The sequence below is a fragment of the Spea bombifrons genome, chromosome 3 (assembly GCF_027358695.1).
Source record: "Spea bombifrons isolate aSpeBom1 chromosome 3, aSpeBom1.2.pri, whole genome shotgun sequence".
In the NCBI taxonomy this organism is placed as follows: Eukaryota; Metazoa; Chordata; class Amphibia; order Anura; family Pelobatidae; genus Spea; species Spea bombifrons.
Window position 1 is genome coordinate 74,871,605 of NC_071089.1, and position 21,640 is coordinate 74,893,244.

Consider the following 21,640-nt stretch of genomic DNA (forward strand, 5'->3'; position numbering starts at 1 on the left):
CAGGTAGTTATAAAAGTTATTTATTGTAAAAAGTTACAAACTCCCACAATAAAAAAAAATGGTAAAGCTCCACCCCTGGCTCCAACCACGCCCTCTAAAAGTCCATTCCCCTTTTTAGATGGTGGCTGATATGCCTCATGCTTCCACTGCAACGGTGGTAGTGGGTTAAAGAATGACGCACAAAACATTAACACATAACACGAAAATACGAGAAACCAAACGCTACATGTATTTTACTACTTTATAAATTCTAAAAAATAATCATAAGAAAATCCATGATGACATCGCGAGACACCGAATATTTGCCTCGGTTGCCGTGGTTACGGGGCGCCGTGCGCCATTACACTAGTGATAACGAGCTCCTCCTATCCGGCGTGCGGTAGACGGTAGAAGCGTTGGCTGGTTATTGCGATTGTTTATTCGGGTTGGCACCAGTCGGCTTGTATTTCACGCTGTCACACGTTCTGACAGATGTCAGAGAAGCAGGAAGCTGCAAAATGGCGGCGGACTACTTAGCGCTTCTGATCGGATGGGGTCCCTTTACGGGGTTACTACTGGTAGGCGCCATTTTAACTTGCTATGTGAAAAGCTAGCTGCTTAGCCTTGTCTGTCATGACAGGAGGCGGGAGTTTGAGTCTCCACGAAGTGTCCGCCCCCTACAGGAAATGCTGATGCCCTTGTGGTTTGTCCATAGCGGTGACGCATAGTGTAGCGGCGTGAAGGGCTTATTGTTAATGACATGTCCTTTTAGTCGTTAGGAATGTCGTGTTTGCATATACATGCATGGCGTACCGGCTTTTATTATATACACAGTGTGTCTGCGTACATCGTTACGAACAGCAAAACACACAGGTCCCAAGTATCCTGCTTTAGTAGGGACAGTCCATCTTGGATCCAAATCCTCTATTAACCTTTCCTGTCCCGATTGCAGTACCCAAGGTTTTCAGATACAAAATCAGTCTTTTTTTTTTTTGGAAGCTTAGAGATTTTTCTTTTTTTTTACATTTTATTGGTAATTGGCATTGGTGAATTTACAAGTATACTAAAAAGTTTGCCAGAGAGGGACATCCCTGCTATTATACACTATGCAATGTGTATTATGGCTGCATGGTCCCTTTAAATTCGAATGCCTCCTCACCCCCAAGCAACTGCATGTATAGAGAACGCAGAATCCCCCTTTATGCCAAGTTGTATGCTGCTGATGTTCTAGTCTCCCGCAAACTCCTTAAAGGGACACTGCAGACATCATATACACTTTAAAGCATGCGATAGCTGTGTGCCCCTAAGTAATCTTTTTCCGCTTCTTTCCCAGCTCCTAGGCTTCCAGGAGATGTCTGGCTGAGCCTGGCAAAGCTATGAATCCCGGGCCCAGCCTCCCATGAGCAAAACTTGATATTGATGGGCTTAATACCGTATTGGCTCGGATATAGGCCGCCCCCGTATATAGGCCGCACCCTAAAAGTTTGGTGCTTTTTTAAAGAAAAAGTTTTTTTTCTTTAAAAAAGCACCAAAAAAAACATGCTGCCACTGTCCTCCCTCCCCGAGATATGCTACCACTGTCCTCCCCCCCGAGATACGCTGCCACTGTCCTCCCTCCCCGCGATCCGCTGCCGCTGTCCTCCCTCCCCGAGATACGCTGCCGCTGTCCTCCCTCCCCGCGATCCGCTGCGCTCCCTCCCCGCGATCCGCTGCGCTCCCTCCCCGCGATCCGCTGCGCTCCCTCCCCGAGATCCGCTGCCCTCCCTCCCCGCGATCCGCTGCCCTCCCTCCCCGCGATCCGCTGCCGCTGTCCTCCCTCCCCGCGATCCGCTGCTGCTGTCCTCCCTCCCCGCGATCCGCTGCCGCTGTCCTCCTCTGCCCCCCCCTTCCTCGACTTACCGGAGCAGACTCCCGGGTGTCTTCAGGGCCGGCGAGGGACATCTACGCAATACGCGTATGCAACTTCCGGTACCGTTACCGGAAGTTGCATTTGCGTATTGCGTAAATGTCTCCCGCCGGCCCCGCAAGACACCCGGGAGTCTGCTCCGGTAAGTCGGGGGTGGGCAGAGGTAAAACGCTTAGATAACCTCCCGTGCCGGCACCCCCCCCCCGTGGGAAGTGCTGGCAGGGGAGGCTGTCTGAGCGTATCGGGGAGAAGGATGCAGGTCCCCTGCACCGCTGCGGGGGATCTGTATCTTAACCCCGCTGCCTGCCCGGCGCCCGGGACTGCATGTCCCGGGCGTCGGGCGCTAGACCCCGAATATAGGCCGCACCCCCACTTTAAAAACTTAAAGTGGGGGAAAAAAGTGCGGCCTATATTCGAGCCAATACGGTACATCTTGCTGTGCCAGAAGCTGTGATCGTTACAAGTTCTCCTTTAATATAATCTCAATTAGGATACGTGGTTACTTAACATGCAACTTCATCATATTGGTGGCTGGCTTTTGAGGCAGCTAGAGCTTTCATTTAGCGTAGGGCACAGCTGAAGTGGCACTTTAAAGACTAATTAAGCCCATTTTTGAGAATTCCAAGACCTGGATTCTCATCTTTTTTCTCTCTCACTGTACCGCAGTACAGGTATTCACATCGTATTAGCACAGGCTGAACATGTCTGAAAAGTAACACAATTTAGCTTACTAATTTTGGACCAGCTCTTTTGCCGTCCAAGGCTGATTTTGAGAACGGTATTGGAAAGAAGTATGCTTTGTACCTTCACCAGTGGAAATATTTCTTAACTGGCTCCCTGATCCCAAGAGAATAAGACAGACTCACATACAAGTCTCTTGGCTCATCCCTAACTCACTTGGAGGTCTACAGTACTTGGGGTCTTGGCAGCGTGAACCCCTCTAGGTACACCTCTTCCATAGTACTTGGGGAGCTGTACTGAAAAAGTGGTCTATGTGGCTTCCCACTCCTTTAAAGCAGGTGGTCAACCATAGGCCGAGCGTAGGTGTCTAGTCTGCCCATTGTGAGATCAGACCCATTTCTGTTGTTTTATCTATAGCAGATACCTACTACAATTTTTGCATCAATTAATTTTTAAAAGTAACATAGTTTTTAAGTTTTAATAACTTTTGGATTATTTTAAATTATATTGGCTTGGCAACCTAAGGACCGTGCTTGTATAATTTGTTTACCTTGATCGTATTCACATGAAGCTTTTGAGACCTGTTAGACCTCAGGAGGTAAGTAGTTCCCCAAGCGTTTGTAAAAACAGTTGTTTAGTATTTATGCTAATTCTGTCATTATGTGGTGTGTTTTTATGTTTTTTGCACTTGCTGTTATACCTGCAACAAAATAAAACGTTGTATTTGAAAGTTCTGTTACATACCGTATTTGCTCGATTATAAGACAAGGTTTTTTTCAGAGCAAATGCTCTGAAAAATACCCCTCGTCTTCTAATCGGGGTCGTCTTCTAATCAGACCTCAAATAGAGGTCTGATTAGGAGACTAAGATCCAGATCCCCCGCACCGCTGCAGGGGACCTGGATCCTCCTGTCTCACCCCCCCCCCTACGCGATGCGCGTAGACAACGTCCGCTGCAGCCGGAAGGAGGTGTGGCTAGCAGCGGGGGTTGTCTGCGTCCGTCGCATAGACCTTCCCCGACTGTCAGAGTCGGGGAAAGTATACGCGACGGACGCATACAAACCCCCGCTGCTAGCCACACCTCCTTCCGGCTGCAGCAGAAGGCGACGTCAACCCGCTGCCCCGGCTGGAAGCACCGGTAAGAGAGGGGGGAGAGCGGGGGAAGGGGGGTGAGAGAGAGAGGGGGGGGAGAGAGAGAGAGTGTGTTAGTTAAATGGGGTTATAGGGTGTGTGTGTGTGTTAAATGGGGGCATAGGGCATTTCTGGAGTGGCGTTAAGGGGGCATTTAATAGAGCACTCTGCCTCCTGAAATGCCTTATACCTCCCTATATGCCACTCTGCCCCATAATATGCCTTTTAACCCCCTAAATGGCAGAGTGGCATATAGGGGTATCTATATGGGGTACCTCCCTATATGCCACTCTGCCCCATAATATGCATTTTAACCCCCTAAATGCCAGAATGGGATATAGGGGTATAAGGCATTTCTGGAGGCAGAGTGGCACATAGGGGGTCAAAAGGCATACCATGGGGCACAGTGGCATATAGAGGGTTAAGAGGCATATCATGGGCCACAGTGCCATATTGGAGTGGCAAGCCTGGGGGCAGATGTGCGTAACTGGGGGACAGGTTGGAAAATACAAGGAAATAAAAACAAAAGAAATCTTTTTCTCAATCATAGCTTTTATTAAAAAAAGAGTTTACATGAATTAACATTTACTGGTAAAACTTTTTTCCTTTGGGGTCGTCTTATATTCAGGCTTTTTCTTTTTTTCCTAAGTTAATATTCAGATTTTGGGGGGTCGTCTTATAATCAGGGTCGTCTTATAATCGAGCAAATACGGTAATTGCAACTGTTTCAGTGTTCAAGCATGGCAGCAATGTGCAATACTGACGCCATCTTGTTTTGTCTGACCAATATCATCTTTCTTTTTCAGATTTTTTTGGTTTTTAGTTGGATTTATGTCCGAAGATACCAAAGCAATCGTTTCAGTGAAGTGTTTCCGACTCTGACAGCGATATGTTCGCTGACTCTTGCCCTGACCACCTCAGCAATTCTGCCTGTGGACATTTTCCTTGTCTCGTATATGAAAAATGAAAATGGCACGTTTAAGGTAAGTTAATACTGTGTATCAGTTATGGCAAAGTGGTGACTGTGGAAGAATGACCACATCTGCGTTTGAAGACCACATCTGCGTTTGAAGACCACCCCTAACAGGACTGGTGTAATATCGTATGTAATATGCGCTCTTCCTGAAGTAGAAGATGCAGCTGCCCTCCTCTTCTGTGGTCTGATGATGTTTGCCACTACATTTTATAACCATCAGGGACAACTATAGTTGTTTTAAGTCTGCATAGAAAGAAATGAGTTGGACTTGAGACTTTAAACAAAAGGCCATTGCGTTTGTGGAAGTAGAGATTTGTACCACAAAGACAGCATGCTTTTGTATTTGCTTTTATTGTTTTTCATGGCTTAAATGCTTTTAATTTTGTTTATGCTTTTTGGGGGGGGGTTGTGTGTTTTAAAAAAAAAAAAATATTTTGTTCGTTTTAATGTTTCTAACAGTCTGCGCTGTTGATGATCCCTACGTGTCTTATATTAGGAATGGGGAGGACTCACTGCAGAATGATGGCTTCTTCATGCTTGATATGAGATTAATCTATCACACTCCTCTGCAAGCTGTATTGTCTGGTTCCCTAAAAGTTGTGTTCCCATCTTTTGTATTTATGATTCTCTGGGGTAAATTCACATACGTAGTTTTACAAGTTTGATTTTTAAACAGAGTTGTATTGGTCTTTTAATACAAAGAATCACCATTGTCAATAATGAAACATTGAGGCAATTTAAACAGAACAAATGGCCTTTTAAACTTTCCAATTCTCATTGAGGATACTTCATTAGGCTCATGGCAGAAACTTCCATTGAACTCGGATGCTGCAAACGTGTTCTTGTGAGTTCAGTCCCCACTGATTTAAAAACAACTTGTTGAACGCTCCATTTACTTCACAGTATTTTTTGTTTTATTTTGGTGGAAAACATGATTTTTATATATATATATATATATATATATATATATATATATATATATATATATATATATATATATTTAAATCTTACATATTAATGCTATAGCTTACACTCCGCCGATTAGCTGTGTATTGATTTTTAGTTCGTGGTAATATATCACAGAGATCCAAGAATGCAGATAAGTTATTTTTTTTTTTCAGAACAGATGTACTTTTAAGCATCCCAGGCAGCTGTGCCTTCCAACTGTGTGCGACATCCCTTCATTTAGCACCTTGTTTGCCGTGACTCAGGAACTGATTGTTTTATCAAGTCATACAAAATGAGTTGCTCCTTGTTCTTCCCACCTAGGGATTGTTGAATTTAAACATGAAAGCTCACATACCTGCCAGTAGTTTTGGAGAAAATGAATTACATTTAAATATCAGAGCAAGGCATTTCAAAGGAATAAAAGCTGAGCTGTTTTAATTACTCCGTTTTCTACATTGTATTACAATATAATATGTCGTCCTTCTTTTTACTAAAAACAATCACAAATAATCAATGTGAGAATGGTATACCGGTGGTAAAGCTTTGGCTTAAGCTGAATTAACATTGAAATAGAAAGATTAACATTGAGGAATCCCTTTTACCCAAACAGCTAGTTGTGGGAATTGGGCCTGGATTGGCCACCTGGCAGACAGCGTTGCACATTTTTATGCTCTCATAGCGTGTAGTCGGGTATATCCAGCCGCTGGCCGCAAGCTACATGGACAGAACAACGTAGCAGGCATCTGCACGTATATAGCTGTCAGCCACACTAATGACATACAGCGAACGTTGGCCTCAAAGTGCCAGAAATTTGTCCTCCCTTGTCAAAGCCTTTCACCTTAATGGGCTAAAATATCCCTGATTGTGTTTGGGAATATAATATGTTACCAGATCTCAGTTTTAATGGGCTTTTATAATTTTGCGCGTTCTGCGCATGGCTTAAAACCACATTTCATAAAATATCAATCTGGCAGTTTAAAGATTGCATGTATATCTGTGTTTGAGGTATTTGAAATAAGAACTTTAAGCCTTCTCATTGTAGCATTTATACGTATTTTTTGTGGGTAGAAACTGATTTTACATATATAAATATGAAAAATGATTAAAAAGCTGCCCAGTTGCTTATTGATGTATGTCTTCTTAGATGATGCCATAAAATCTACATGTGACTCATATAGGAAGTAATGTAAAAAGTGATTTAGAAGAGTGATCATATCACCACAACAACCAATCTGTAGCCGTGCTGACAAGATCATTTCTAAACTTTTCATTAGTTTGTTATGCTGTTGATTTAAGTAGATGTCTACTTTTAAGTAGATGTAGATGAGTCCATGCTAAGCCATGATTTTCCTTAACTATTATGTTAGTTTTCCTTCTCAACTGACATTCAGATTCATTTTTTTATTAATTTTATACATTTAGTTTACTCCCTTCTAGTGACGTAACGGTTCTCCTTTTATTCTTGTTAGGATTGGGCAGCAGACAACACCACACGGCTGCAAATTGAGAACACGGTTTTAATTGGCTATTACAGTAAGTATACTTTATGGAATCCTACAACTGCCTGTTTAAATTCCCAGTATGATATTTGTATTCCCGCTGTAATTAATATTGTAGAGACAATTAGGCAAAATGAATTGGACAGCTTACTCAAGATCACGTAATGAGCGTTTAGCAGTTGGACATCACACAGCTTTTGTCTTCATTCAACAATATTTGAAATTCTGCATTCATTTGTAAGTTTAATTCACAAAGTTCATACAGATCATATGTTCAGTGGACTGACAAATGGTTAATGTTTGAATATACTATGATGAGGCCTATTGTTGTAATAATTTGTCTAAATTACATATAGGGGGTCTAATACATTTTCATAAATCGGGGCAGGGATCTTCTGTGATAACCATTGTCCATGTAAAGATTTAGTATTTTAATTTTCTTATTGCTCCAATCATATGTAGATTTATTTTGCTAAGTAATTTAGTGTAATTTTGTGTAATGTTTGCAAATTAAGAGAGAATTTTGAGGTTTCAAATAGTGGTAGAATTTATCATAAAATAAAGATACTTGAAGGTTTGACTGCCCCTTTATATTTAAGGTACCCTGTTACAGCATACATATTTAAACCAAAAGATATAAACTCATGTTATATATCATTTATAAAGTACAATTTAATAGAATCTCCTTTTAGGAATACCATACGTCTTATACATTTTTTCTTTTTAACTTTAATGGTTTAATAGCACGGAACTATTTAGCTGGATATTCATGTGAAGCAGAATGTTTATGTGGTTAATTATTAAATGGAAATCAGGATACCTGTTCTATGCAAAAGCACAGGCTGTGTGCTGTGTGAGCAAAACTTAAGATTGTCGTTGTCTCCTCTGAGACAGATCAATTCACCTTGGTGTGACTCGTCTAGTCCTGTGCTAGGTTTATCCATCTCATTCAGTTCCTTTTTTATGTATGCTTGAACACAGAGCTGTTATCTCATGAATCATGTCAATCGTTTTAATTTATATTGCAAGCTTTATGCGTGATCTGTTTTTACAAGTTAGCTATGTAAAAATATGTGCAAGCTTTCACATTTTAATCAGCTACTTTTTTTTTTTTACTCAAATATATTTGCTAAGTTACTTAATTTCTTTTTGTTTAGTCTCGGGAAAAGTACACACACATCTGTTCACACGAGCAGCTTGTAATATACAGTATATTCAGTATATTTTACATTGTAATATAGTAATCACATATCTTCTTATTCTAACAAACATATCTCCATTTGCATTATCTGCCTATGTTTTTTTTTTTTTTTTTTTTTTTACTGCTTATATTGACCTGCATCTGAAGCCCCCTTTTTATTTTTTTACGTTTTTTTCTCCCCTTATCATTCCCATAATCATAATCATAATGTACAAGAAAAACAGCACAAACCCTTTAAGTACTTCAGTCGCTCCCTTTTTTTTTTTTTTTTTTCATTACCCGGTACTTATATATATGCCATACTAGCTTAGTCACCCCTCTGTTCACAACCCTACGAACTTATCTCTGTAACGTAGTTTTAAAGAATTGTAAACTGCTGATGTTTGCCTATGGTGATGGCTGCATAAGTGCTTTATACACCGTTATTAGAATGGGTGTCTACATACTTTTGGTCAAATAGCATACAATAAAGCTTGTTGTAACGTATACTGAGCTAAAATGTCCAAACCATCACAGGCAATGTATGAGGCACTTTGTTGCATAGATTACTAAACGTGCATCCTAGAGATACTTCAGTGAAATGCTCTTCTGTAAGAAATGAGTAGCTTTCTTGGAACAAAATTAGTACAGATAACTAAAGTAGCTTAATACTTTTAGCCATGTATGAAAAAATGTTTATAAATAAATAAATAAACTTCATATTTTGAGACACTTCAAAATAATCTGTTACTTAGCAATAACTATAAAAGTATCAAATCCTTTATTGGGAAACCAGCCTTATCTCTAAAATTGTCAATTTCTTTCAAATGTCTTCTTTTTGCTAATTAGATCTGTCACTTTCAGAACATTTTATTTTGTGTAGTCCACTGTATTTTTACACTAAACAAGCCTATGGGTTTTGCACACTAAGCAGAAAGTTGACAGGGGTGTTTCAGCTCATTCAATTCACTGTACACTATGAAGAGCCAACCCCAATGAGCTTCTGCTGCTGGAAGACCTTGGTTGGCCCTGTATAATGTATTATACATTATTTGTACATTTATATATTTATAAATATACATTTATTAAACCTCATTATATGTTTAATCAACAAGATTTCTTTAAAGCATACTTACATGTCGAATTATACATTATACAGGGCAAGCTCAGCCCTTTATGGTTAAGAAACCTGCCAGTGCTGATTCTTTATATTGAATAAAGAGTTAAAACTATAAGTCTCCTGCAAACTTTTGTGCCAGCTCTCTCTTTAGTGACCAAACCACAATGTATTGGCATTTGCAGGCTGAAAAACAGTATATAAATGTGTATGCCTAAAAGAAACCTACTTTATACTATAGACGTAGACATTGTAAAAGGTGCTATTTCACTTCAAGTCTGTAAGAAAATGTGACGCGTCTTCGTTTAAAGGACAGAAAGAGAAATGGGTCTATTTTGAAATTTTATCATTGATGGTCCCTGTCACCTAAAAACTGCGTTTACAATTTTAATGAGACACTGGTGTTGCTTAGCAACAGAGTTCTGACATTCATCCCTAGCGCTCTCCGGTTTACATCATTATAAGTAGACCTTCTATAATCATAGAAAGTGACGGCAGATAAGAACCATTAGGCCCATCAAGTCTGCCCAACCCCTGAGTACCTGGTCTGATCCTGTATCTAGCTTGGCCTTATGCCTATTTCATGCTTGCTTAAATGTCTTTACTGTATTAACATCTACCACTTCTGCTGGAAGGCTATTCCATGTTTCCCTTTCCCTTAACGTAAAGTAATATTTCCTGATGTTACCTTTGCCCCTCTAGCTTATGACTATGTCATCTTGTTGTGGTAGTATACCTCTTTTTAAATAAACTCTCTTCCTTTATCTTGTCGATTCCCTTTAAGTTTTTAAATGTTTCTGTCGTATCCCGCCTGTCACGTCTTTCTTCCAGGCTATATAGGTTAAGATCCTTAAACCTGTCCTGGTAAGGTTTAGCCTGTAATCCATGAACCATTTTAGTAGCCCTTCTCTGCACTTTCTCCAACATTTCTGTATCCTTCTGGAGATACAGTTTCCAGTACTGTGCACAATACTCCAAGTGAGGTCTCACCAGTGATCTGTACAACGGCATGAGCACTTCCCTCTTTCTACTGCTAATACCTCTCCCTATACAACCAAGCATTCTGCTAGCATTACCTGCTGCTCTACTGCATTGCCTGCCTACCTTTAAATCCTGAGAAATAATTACCCCTAAATCCCTTTCCTCACATGTTGAGGTTAGGACAGTATCAAATATTCTATACTCTGCCCTTGGGTTTTTATGCCCTAGATGCATTACTTTGCATTTATTCATATTAATTGCCAGTTGCCACAGCTCTGACCATTTTTCTAGTTTACCTAAACCGTTTGCCATTTGGCTTCTCCCTTCAGGAACATCAACCCTGTTGCAAATTTTTGTGTCGTCAGCAAAAAGACATACCTTTCCATCAAGACCTTCTGCAATATCACTAATAAAAATATCCAAGTACAGATCCCTGAGGTATCCCACTGGTAACAAGACCTTGCTCTGAATATACGCCATTGACTACAACCCTCTGTTGTCTGTCACTCAGCCACTCCGTAATCCATACAACAACATTGGGATCTAAACTCAGAGGTTGCAGTTTATTTATAAGTCTTCTCTGTGGCACAGTGTCAAAGGCCTTACTGAAATCCAGATACGCAATGTCTACTGCACCACCTTGATCAATTACTTTAGTCACCCAATCAAAACTAAATCAATAAGATTCATTTGGTATGATCTTCCTGAGGTAAACCCATGTTGTTTTTGATCTTGAAACCCATGTGACTTCAGATGTTCAACAATCCTGTCATTTAACATAGTTTCCATTAATTTCCCCACTACAGATGTAAGACTTACTGGCCTGTAGTTGCCCAGCTCCTCCCTATTGCCTTTTTTGTGAATGGGCACAACATTCGCTACTTTCCAATCCCCTGGGACGACTCCCGTTACCAATGATTCAATAAATAAATAACGGTTTTGCTAGTACACCACCAAACTCTTTTAATAACTTGGTGTATCCAATCAGGCCCCATCGATTTATTAGTGTTTACCTTAGAGAACTGAAGAGAACCTCCGCCTCGATAAACTCACATATTTCAAATGACTCAGTCTTTTTTCCTAATTGAGGTCCCCTTACCTCATTTTCATTTGTAAAAACTGAACTGAAATATAAAATGAGGTAGTCAGCTAGACCTTTATCCTCTTCTAAAAAGTCCCCCCCCAATTCTTTTTTATTTTTATGAGCAAGTCCTAAAATTAGCGCTATATATTCACAAACATTCTTGCATAGAAAGAGTTAAAATACTGGCATGTTAAATGCCCATGGACCGGGTTCAGAGATGTCCTGAAAATAAGACAATGGGTACAGACTAGCCAGATGTCCAAATTAAAAAAAATACACTACTTTACTCTGTACTGAACACATTTTGGGGTGATGTTTACCGGGAACGTTTAATTCATACCTGAAGTGCAGCGTGTGTGAGAAAAATACCGCCACGGGTTTTGACGAAGGCTGGTGTAAAAATAAGTGCATTTGAAATACCCTAATTGGGGTGTCTTGTAACATGTTTGAAACATAAATGGTTTGACTGGGTAAATTGAGTTGGACAAAGATGTCCCAAATAATACATGGGGGCAGGATGACTACGTGTCTGAATTCCAATTGGAAAAATGCACACATCTCAAATGTGGCCTTTTAGCCCCCAAACAACCGAACATGGGGGGTTTGACTGTAGTCTGGAGAGTTTGACAGTGTCATATACCAAGGGCTGTGTATTCAAACCTAATGTAGAATGTTGTGGGGAATAAAAACACACAAAAATACTACTGCAAACGAGGCTACGAAGGGTACTAAAAATAAAATCTGTCATTGTCATGAAAGGATTAAAAAATTATTTGGACTCAAAGTAGTGCTTCCAAGTTTTGATTATTGATGATGTCTGTAGTGTCATGTATTAGAACAAAATCTTCTTGCTATCAATTGTTGGTTTACAATTCATCACATTTCAAGTTGTCTACTAATAATATGCAGTAATAATATTTTTTGTTTTTGCTTTTTAGTCTTCTATTCATGCATTTTGTTCTGCGTGTTTATGTGGATTCCTTTTGCGTATTTCTATTATGAAGAAAAGGATGATGAGGAGGGTCGCTGTATAGTAAGTTTTATTTTTTTTTTGTTTTAAATTTGACCTAACGTCACAAAATGTGTACAATGACTTCCATTGGCTAAAATGTCAATACCTGTTTTTTATTATTGTTTAAAGAACAACGGTACAAGTAAGGATTTTATTAGAATTAGCCAGAGTTGGGTTAGACTGAATCTTCTAAATTAAGTACGAACAGACTGTTTTTAACGGATATATTAGCCAATAAACATTACCAAGGGAAATGTTACTAGTTAAGTCAATTATTTAGTTATGAAAAGAATTCTTCCATGTGTCCTATTTTTTTTTTTTTTTTTATCATTCTCAGACAGGTTGACTTTTCAAACTGTGACAAATTTCCAGTGTTTGCCATCTGCTTTACTTCTCTCATATACTCTTGCTTATGTTATTTTTGAATATGTATACAGAAACCAAATACAATTGCATACAAATCTACCCCCCCCCCACACACACACACACTCAATGACATTAGTGAGTTTTCGAAGATGAACTGCTTGTTTCAGGACCTGCCACAGCATCGCAATGGAGTTTGTATTGTGTCCTCATTACACTGCCACCATAATTGTTGATTGGCTGGCATGAGCTCCTTAATATGCAATGTTGTTTCCTTTTTTTGCCAAACATAAGGATCTAATTGCCTAAAGAATTCCTTTTTGATACTTCTGTCCATAAAACTTTGTTCCAGGACTCTTGAGGAGCATTCAGTTAACTTTTGATAAAGTAGATGAACATTCATGTTCTTCTTGAAAAGCAGTGGTTTCCTCCTTGGTGATCTGCTCTATAGGTTTTTATAGGTGGAGTTGTAAACAATATAAGCTGACCTGTGAGAGAGCGCTATAGATCCCAAGATGTTCTTTTAAGGTCATTTGTGGCTTCCTATGTTGTTTTGTACCTTGCCTATTTAGAGATTTTAAAAGGGTTGAAAGACATGGTTTCGCTCCTCTTATGACAGTATCTGAGATATCCCAACAAAAGATCTCAGCCCACTAAAAACCATTATATCCACCTCATTCTGCTAAGCTCTTATACCTTATTTTTCAATAGAAAACTACTGAATGCATAAATGGCCAGATTCATTTTATTTTTTCAAACCATTAAGTTATCACCCCTTTATTTTTCAGCAAATAAAAACAGCCCTCAAATATACTTTTGGATTTATGATGGTCTGCTCCTGTCTTCTACTTGTTGGGTAAGTAGATTTGTCCAATATTTAAATGCTTATTTAGTTCACTATAATTCAAGATTACAAAACAATTATTATGCTTTATACTTCTTTACTTAACTCCCAGCACCAAAGACAACAATATATACTGCATTTGCTTGATTATAAGACGACCCCCAAAATCTGAATATTAATTTACGAAAAAAAAGAAAAAGCCTGAATATAAGACGACCCTATAGGGAAAAAGTTTTACCAGTAAATATTAATTCATGTAAACTATGTGAACAATTGTTTGTTAATAAAAGCTACGATCGAGAAAAATATTTTGTTTTTATTTCCTTTTTTTTTTCAACCTGCCCCCCCCCGGTTATGCACATCTGCCCCCAGGCTTGCCACTCTGCCCAGAAATGCCTTATACCCCCTATATGCCACTGTGCCCCATGATATGCCTTTTAACCCTCTCTGGCATTTAGGGGGTTAAAAGGCATATTATGGGGCAGAGTGGCATATAGGGAGGTATAAGGCATTTCAGGAGGCAGAGTGGCATTAAGGGGGTTAAAAGGCATTTCACAGAGCACTCTGCCTCCAGAAATGCCTTATGCCCCCCATTTAACACTCCCTCCCCCTCCCTCCTCCAAACTTACCGGAGCTTCTGAGTCCCCCGGTGCTTAGTCCGGGCAGCATGTAGAGCTCTACGCGATTCGCGTAGAGTGGAAGTTGTCTACGCGAATCGCGTAGAGCTCTACACGCTGCCCTGACTAAGCACCGGGGGACTCAGAAGATCAGTATTTAGAAATAAGACTGTTATTTACCGGTGCATCAGATACCTTTGCATCTGAGTCCCCCCGGTGCTTAGTGCGGGCAGCGTGTAGAGCTCAAAACCGTGTAGACCGGGAACTCAAAAGCACCGGTAAGTTGAGGGGGGGCATAGCACAGGAGGATCCAGGTCCCCTGCATCTGAGTCCCTGTTGCTTAGTCCGGTAACCGGTAAGTTGGGGGGGCATAACACAGGAGGATCCAGGTCCCCTGCATCACTGCAGGGGATCTGGATCTTAGTCTCATAGTCAGACCTATTTGAGGTCTGATTATAAGACGACCCCGATTATAAGACGAGAGGTATTTTTCAGAGCATTTGCTCTGGAAAAAACCTAGTCTTATAATCGAGCAAATACGGTAATAACATTCAGGAACGCAAACTATTAACAGTCTTATTTCTAAATACTGAGTCCAGCTATCCAGAACCACTTTTGTTTGCCAGAACTATGCCTGAACAATGAAGATTAAATCTTCGGAAAGAAACAAAACAAATCCCAACATCAAACAACAACCACTTGAAGTGAATGAAGGACTTCATCCATAGGAACACAGGAATTGGAAAATTAATCTTTTCTAGAAATATCCTCAAATTTTATTTTAGAGCAGAGGGGGCATTTATTGTGTTAGTTTAAAGCAAATAGTAATATATAAGATCTTAGCAACAAATAAAATAACTGAAGATGAAAGTGTTTTTAATTTTTTTTTAAATAATACTTTTCAATAATTGCCTTTGCCTTGGCCAAAAAAACTGGCAATTATTTCTTAATCTGTACAAATGGTTTCTGTTTTTTTTCCATGCACCAACCAGACCATAACTTCCGGGTCTTTTCTGTAAATAGTTTTGTCATCTGATGATCATAAAAAAATCTGATAGATGATTGTAAAGGTATATCTTGAGAAGTGTCCAAGACATCAAAAATAGGTTGTTTGACAGAATTTGTGAATGGAGATCGCCTGATGGATCTTCATTGTTACCACGAATGATGCTTCCTGAATCCTGACCATGCACAATACTTTAGGGATCATTGAAAAAGAAGAGAAAATGGGGACCAATGGTGGGAGAAAAACATTGACATGTGGCAATTTAACTACGAGAAAACTAGTTTGTTGCAAAAACCCCATATCTGCTTTATGAACATAATATATTACTTGCATTCAAATGCTAATCTGTAATATGATGAAATATAACGTGGATCCTTATTGCCATTTTCTTTGGTAAAGGCTATCCAAAAACATATACAGATAATTTTACATACAATTATAGCAATGTTTAATGTTAAATACATATTTGAAATAATTTGAAATGCATAATTTTATTGTAGATTATAGTACCTATCTAATAGATTGTATCTATTGTAAAATAAGATAAATATATATTAATATATGTTGTTTTTTTCATAGAATATTTATCCCTTTGGACATTAGCAGAAACAGAAATGTCACTGAGGCGGAAAAGATAATGCTTTTGTTTGAAGAACTGGGAAGTAACTGTGAGTACACACACACACACACACACACACACACACACACACACACACACACACACACACACACACACACACACACACACACACACACACACACACACACACACACACACACACACACACACACACATTTAAGCCTCTCATTACTCAACACCTCAACTCTAGAGATGGTGTGTGTAAGATTAAACATTTAGGTAGAAAACTTTTTTGCATTTGTTTTTAAATGCAATTTCTGACCTCAGATCATTCACCTATAGTACTTAGTAGTATTAAGTACTTCAGGATGATGAATACAATTGTCACTTCAATACACACAATACATACAAATATAGCTCAAATAATTCACCTATATTGTACTCAGATGTAAAGCTGTATCACTTTTTGATTATACACATGCATAGTTATTGAATATAACTCCCAAAGTATGTTTATTAGGTAAATTCTAGCAACCTTATTCTCTAACCTAAATTAGATAATACCATTTACAATGTGTTTGTAATCCTCTTGGTTCGAGCTATGCTACCATCTCTGTTTCTTTGCATCTGTCTTTTGAACTTTACCATTGGCTTGCCAATGACAGACACCTTTACAACCCAGAGGTAATACTCATGCAACCAACAATTACTTAGTCTTGTTTAGATAAACACATGTGCCATTGCTTCTTGTTCAGCTGCTTATAACAAGCACAGCTGTTTGAGAATCTTAACACAGAATCAGGCTCCATAATTACATCTCCCTAAGGAGGCTCAAACTTTAAAGTGTATCAGAATTGTCTTTGTTTTTTGTTTGCCTCATTCTCTAACTCATTTTCGATATTGTTACTTTGTAAACTTTAGCCTTCTCGCCTACTTGGCAAACCACATCAAAACCATATCACATGATTTTTTTCTCAGCTTTGTAACGTAACATTCATTTTCTTCATATGTTTGTATGTTTTAAGGTAACCTGTATTATTTAATATGGAACCCAAGTGACAAATTGCATCGCTATTTCTATCCAGTGGGAAGTAAAATGCATTAATACTGTTTGTATGCTTTTTGGTCATGTCTGCAGTTCTTTTCTGTACAAAAGAAGGAAAAAAGATGAATCAATAACTATTATAAATGTAGTGTAGTGCAAACGTTTTAGGCAGATGTGAAAAAATGCTGTAAAGTAAGAATACTTTAAAAAATATATTTGTATCATTTAGCAAAAGAGAACAGAACACAGAAAAATCTAAATCAAATCAATATTTGGTGTGACCACCCATTGCCTTTCAAACAGCATCAATTCTTCTAGGTACATTTGAATAAAACCAAGGATTGTTTAGCCATACACTTAGATGTATTATTAACCCCTTAAGGGCAATGGGCGGTCCCTAAAACCTTTGAAAACAATGCATTTTGAGACTGTCCATGTACGGGCTTTGTCATTAAGGGGTTAAACAATTATACCAAACAGGAGCCAATTATTATCGATTTTAATATGTAAATTGAAACTCACATAAGGTGAGGTAGCTGAAGACCATTTAATGTGAAAAGTCGTACACCATGGCAAGACTGAGCACAGCAACAAGACACAAGGTAGTTATAGTGCATCAGTAAGGTCTCTCCCCATGAGAAAGGCAAATGGGTTTCCAGATGTTCTGTCCAAGCTCTTTTGAAGAAGTGTAAATAAACAGACAATGTTGAGGACCGTGGAAACAGTGGTTGGTCAAAAAAATTGAATGCAGCATGGATGAAAAGTAACATGTTTGGAGGTTGCTTGCAAGTTTGAGGCTGCATTTCAGTGCTGAGAAGTACAGGCAGATACCTATCCATCATACAAAACCATCAGTGAGGAATCTGAATGGCTGACCCCAAACAGCCAAAGTGATTAAGAGCGAAAGCAACTGAGGCTGCCTAAATCCACAGAAGGACTGTGGTTAGTTCTGCAAGATGTTTGGAACAACCTACCTGCATATTAACTTATTAACATGTCTATGTCTGTTGGAGAGCACTTCTAGAGCCAGCATGAGGGGTATTTAGCTCCTTGCACTGATGGTATTGTCCTGCACCCAGAGGGAGAGAAAAATCTGGAGAGGTCAATGCTGATATGCAGGTTTAATGCCCTATACTGGCCTTAATAGAGACAGCAAATTACTCTCCCGATATAACCTTACAAGTTAATAATCCACTTACAATCACTGAATTACTACAACTAATGTATTCTTACTAACATTTCAAATGGTTTTATGGCCCCTCTAACCAGGGAGTAGTCTGATTAATGATGCTCTGACTGAACTGTATATATCTTTTAGTCTCTTATAGTTTAGTCCAGCTTATTTACTGCAGAAAAATTCTCCAATACCTCTGTGATGGACACTATGGAAAAACAAATACAACAAAATACCTACACTTGGACACCAAAACCAAGGTATAACCTCATGCTTGAACAATATATAGAGAGCTTCAGACACAGTCAACAAACCAGACTGCCAACATAACCACCAAGGAACAGAAGGCGATTTGATCACTTAAGAACAACCACGACTTTGCAATTAAACCAGTGGACAAAGGGTGTGCAGTGGTTATTATGGACACTAAGGTTTACATAAAAGAAGCATGCAGACAACTCTATGATGACAGACAGTATGTCCAACTTCAGGAGGATCACACAAACACCCATAACAAAAAACTCAAGAAAACCATAAAATGACACTCAACATCAGACAGGTGGAAGTGGGGCCAACAGACCCCAAAGTGGGCTTCTTCTATATGTTCCCCAAAATACACAAAGAGGGAAACCCCAGAAGTTCCATAATTTCAGGAGTTGGAACACTTGCAGAAAACATATCATCTGACTGGGTTTGAAAAATCCTTATACCCCTAGTAAAGTGAACACCTGGTTACAGGACAGGACTTTTATCTCCAATGAATGGGGACTGCAATGAGCACATGAATGGCACCACAATATACCAATCTGTTCATGGCCAAACTGGAGTAGGACTGCATCTCCACCTTCCACACCAAACCATATATGGAATATATGTGCTACATAGACGATATCCTAATTATCTGGACTGCTAGTGAAGAGGAGCTTTTCAGATTTCATGAAGACTATAGTGCCTTCCATCCCTACATAACCTTGAAACTGAAATACTCCCACACAAAAATCCACTTCCTAGACACCTTTTACATTAAGAACAAGTCCATTCAGACTTCACTGTACCACAAACAAACAGACCGACCTACCTGAAACACAACAGTTTACATCCCAGACATACCAAAAACTCAATCATCTACAGTCAATCCATCAGATATAATCACATTTTATTTGCATTCTATGGACCAGAATGAACATCTTCAGAATCTCAAGGAGTTCATCAACCATGAGTAGAGTATACAAATCACAGACTCTCAAATACAGAACGCCATTAATATCCCAAGAAAACATCTTCTGAGATACCAGCAACCAAAAAAAAGAGAGAGTACCATTAGTGGCAACCTACAATCCACAAGAGAACTACAAGCAATCCTACTCACTGATGAAGGAAAATATCCCCAAATCCCCCATTACTTTCATTCAAACAGCCTCCCAACCTTCACAAACCTCAAATGGTATCTCTCAGTGCCATCGACAGAGATGTGAGACCTGTGCACACATCCACAGCCCAGATAAAATACTGATACCAGGCTCACATCAATGGCTGCTTTGTGTGCAAATAATCCAAAGTAGTGTACCTCATTATGTGTATGAAATTACCAACAGCAATGTTTAATAACCACAGATATACTATCACCCAGAAAAAAACATACATTTCTGTCAGCCTGGCACAGCATAATATGTGACGCTCTTAGTACTGATGGAATCGTTCCACACCCAGAGGCAGAGACAGATACGGGAAGTCAAACTGATACACCGGCTTAATGCCCTTCTCACTGGTCTCAATAGAGACGGAAAATTAATCTACAGATATAATGATACAAATTAATAATCCCTTTACAAACACTGAATTACCACAACTAACCTATTCCTACTAACATTACAGATTGTTTTATGGCCCCTCTAACCAGGGAGTAGACTGATCAAAGATGCTCTGACTTCACTGTATCAGATCTGTTAGTCCCGCTAATTCACAGATGAGAAAATTCTCCAATATCTCTGTTTATTTTGCCTTTCGCTAAACCTGCGAACTTGGCTTTTGTATTTAATAAATTCTGTTTTAGTGTCATTAATGCCCGACAAAGGGACCTAACAGCTAGGTTTGAAAGCTTGCCATTAAACTCTGTTGGCCAATAAATGGTATCATTTTAAATATACTTTCCTCCACGGCTAACACGATGCAAACCTTTCGACCATGAAATTCTTACTTTACAATGTTTTTCCACACCTGCCTAAAACCTTTGCATTGCACTGTGCAATCCAACACCAGATCAAATAATTTGTTTTGGTGTTTTATGAATGAGTTCTCAGCAGTTTGTACATTTTGTATTTCAGACGGTTTGGCAGCCTTGTCATTTTCCGTTAGTTCTTTGACCTTGATAGGAATGTTGGCAGCAATCACCTACACAGTAAGTTCCATGCTTTTAGTACCATTTGCCAATCTATATTCTTAAATTCAATGCAATTTGGTTCCTGTAAAATGAATTACTGTCATTTGTTGTTATTTTTTTAGAGTTGTCGTGATTTCTAGGTTGTACAGTGCTTATTTGGGGGGAGAAGAAGATGATCAATATAAAATAGGTGCTGGTACAGAAAATACATTAAGAAAGTGCTGCTCTAGTTTCTTGCATTATTCGTATTGAATAAAAGACTAAATCCACCCAGGTCACAGTTTGGTTCTGGGCAGATGCAAACAACAGGTTTTTTAATGAAAAAACAACAACTTTGTGTTGTTATAACCAAGCTGTCAGCAGGATTTAGAATGGTAGGAAGAGATGCATTAGAAAAACATTAGGAAACCGAGCTCTATTACAGCGAGTGCTAGAACATGTCTTTTCAAAACTGCCACCTTTTTATGGTGAATACAGTTCTACAAATGTCTACATAAGATTAAATCCTTACCTAAAGTACAATTTATCTCTTGAGCTATAAGATCAGCTATCTATAAGTGCATCCAGTGCCTTTGGCCACTCATGGATATAAAATGATAGGAAATAATGCTATTTGTTTCATTGTTAAACACATGATAATATTCATTAGTTAGGGTTACCTTTTTGATATAGAACCGTGGCACCTTTCGCCTGCTAGCCTAAAACTGGCATGGAACTCATTCCCATAATAATTACAGCCTGTTACGATAGAGAATATTAATGATGCATCTAGGTGTAACCAAAATGGCAACTCCTATCATAACTGTATTTATTTATTTTTTAATTCCCCAATGCGTCCATAAGACCAATAACCTATCCCTTTAAGCACAATAAGAATGTGTTCAGCTTCCTAATGATCTTGAAAAATAGTGGAGCTTTGTTCTTTTTACATCATGGAAGTTCAGGTCTGTGAGTAGTCATAATATGAAAAACAAAGACGCCGCTAACAATGTATTCAGGTGCTCAGACCTTAAATGTAAGACGTTTACTCATCCCTTCCGTTTTAAGCTTGTAATTAGTCCGGTTTCAGTGATCTCATATTCTTATTATTGTAAAATGCATTAGTAACTCAAGTGGTAGAGAAACAAAAGATACCTTT

General features: G+C 38.9%; 1 protein-coding gene across 1 annotated transcript in view; it reads left to right on the forward strand.

Moving 5' to 3' along the window:
- Window positions 1-356: 356 nt before the first annotated feature.
- Window positions 357-21,640, forward strand: part of LMBRD1 (LMBR1 domain containing 1) — a 47,484-nt gene continuing 26,200 nt past the window's right edge. Inside the window, exons 1-7 of the mRNA XM_053458859.1 lie at window positions 357-557; window positions 4,503-4,679; window positions 7,090-7,153; window positions 12,420-12,514; window positions 13,645-13,712; window positions 15,903-15,991; window positions 20,447-20,520. Coding sequence (XP_053314834.1) covers window positions 498-557; window positions 4,503-4,679; window positions 7,090-7,153; window positions 12,420-12,514; window positions 13,645-13,712; window positions 15,903-15,991; window positions 20,447-20,520 — 627 coding nt within the window. The 5' untranslated portion in view covers window positions 357-497. The remainder of the gene's footprint in view (window positions 558-4,502; window positions 4,680-7,089; window positions 7,154-12,419; window positions 12,515-13,644; window positions 13,713-15,902; window positions 15,992-20,446; window positions 20,521-21,640) is intronic.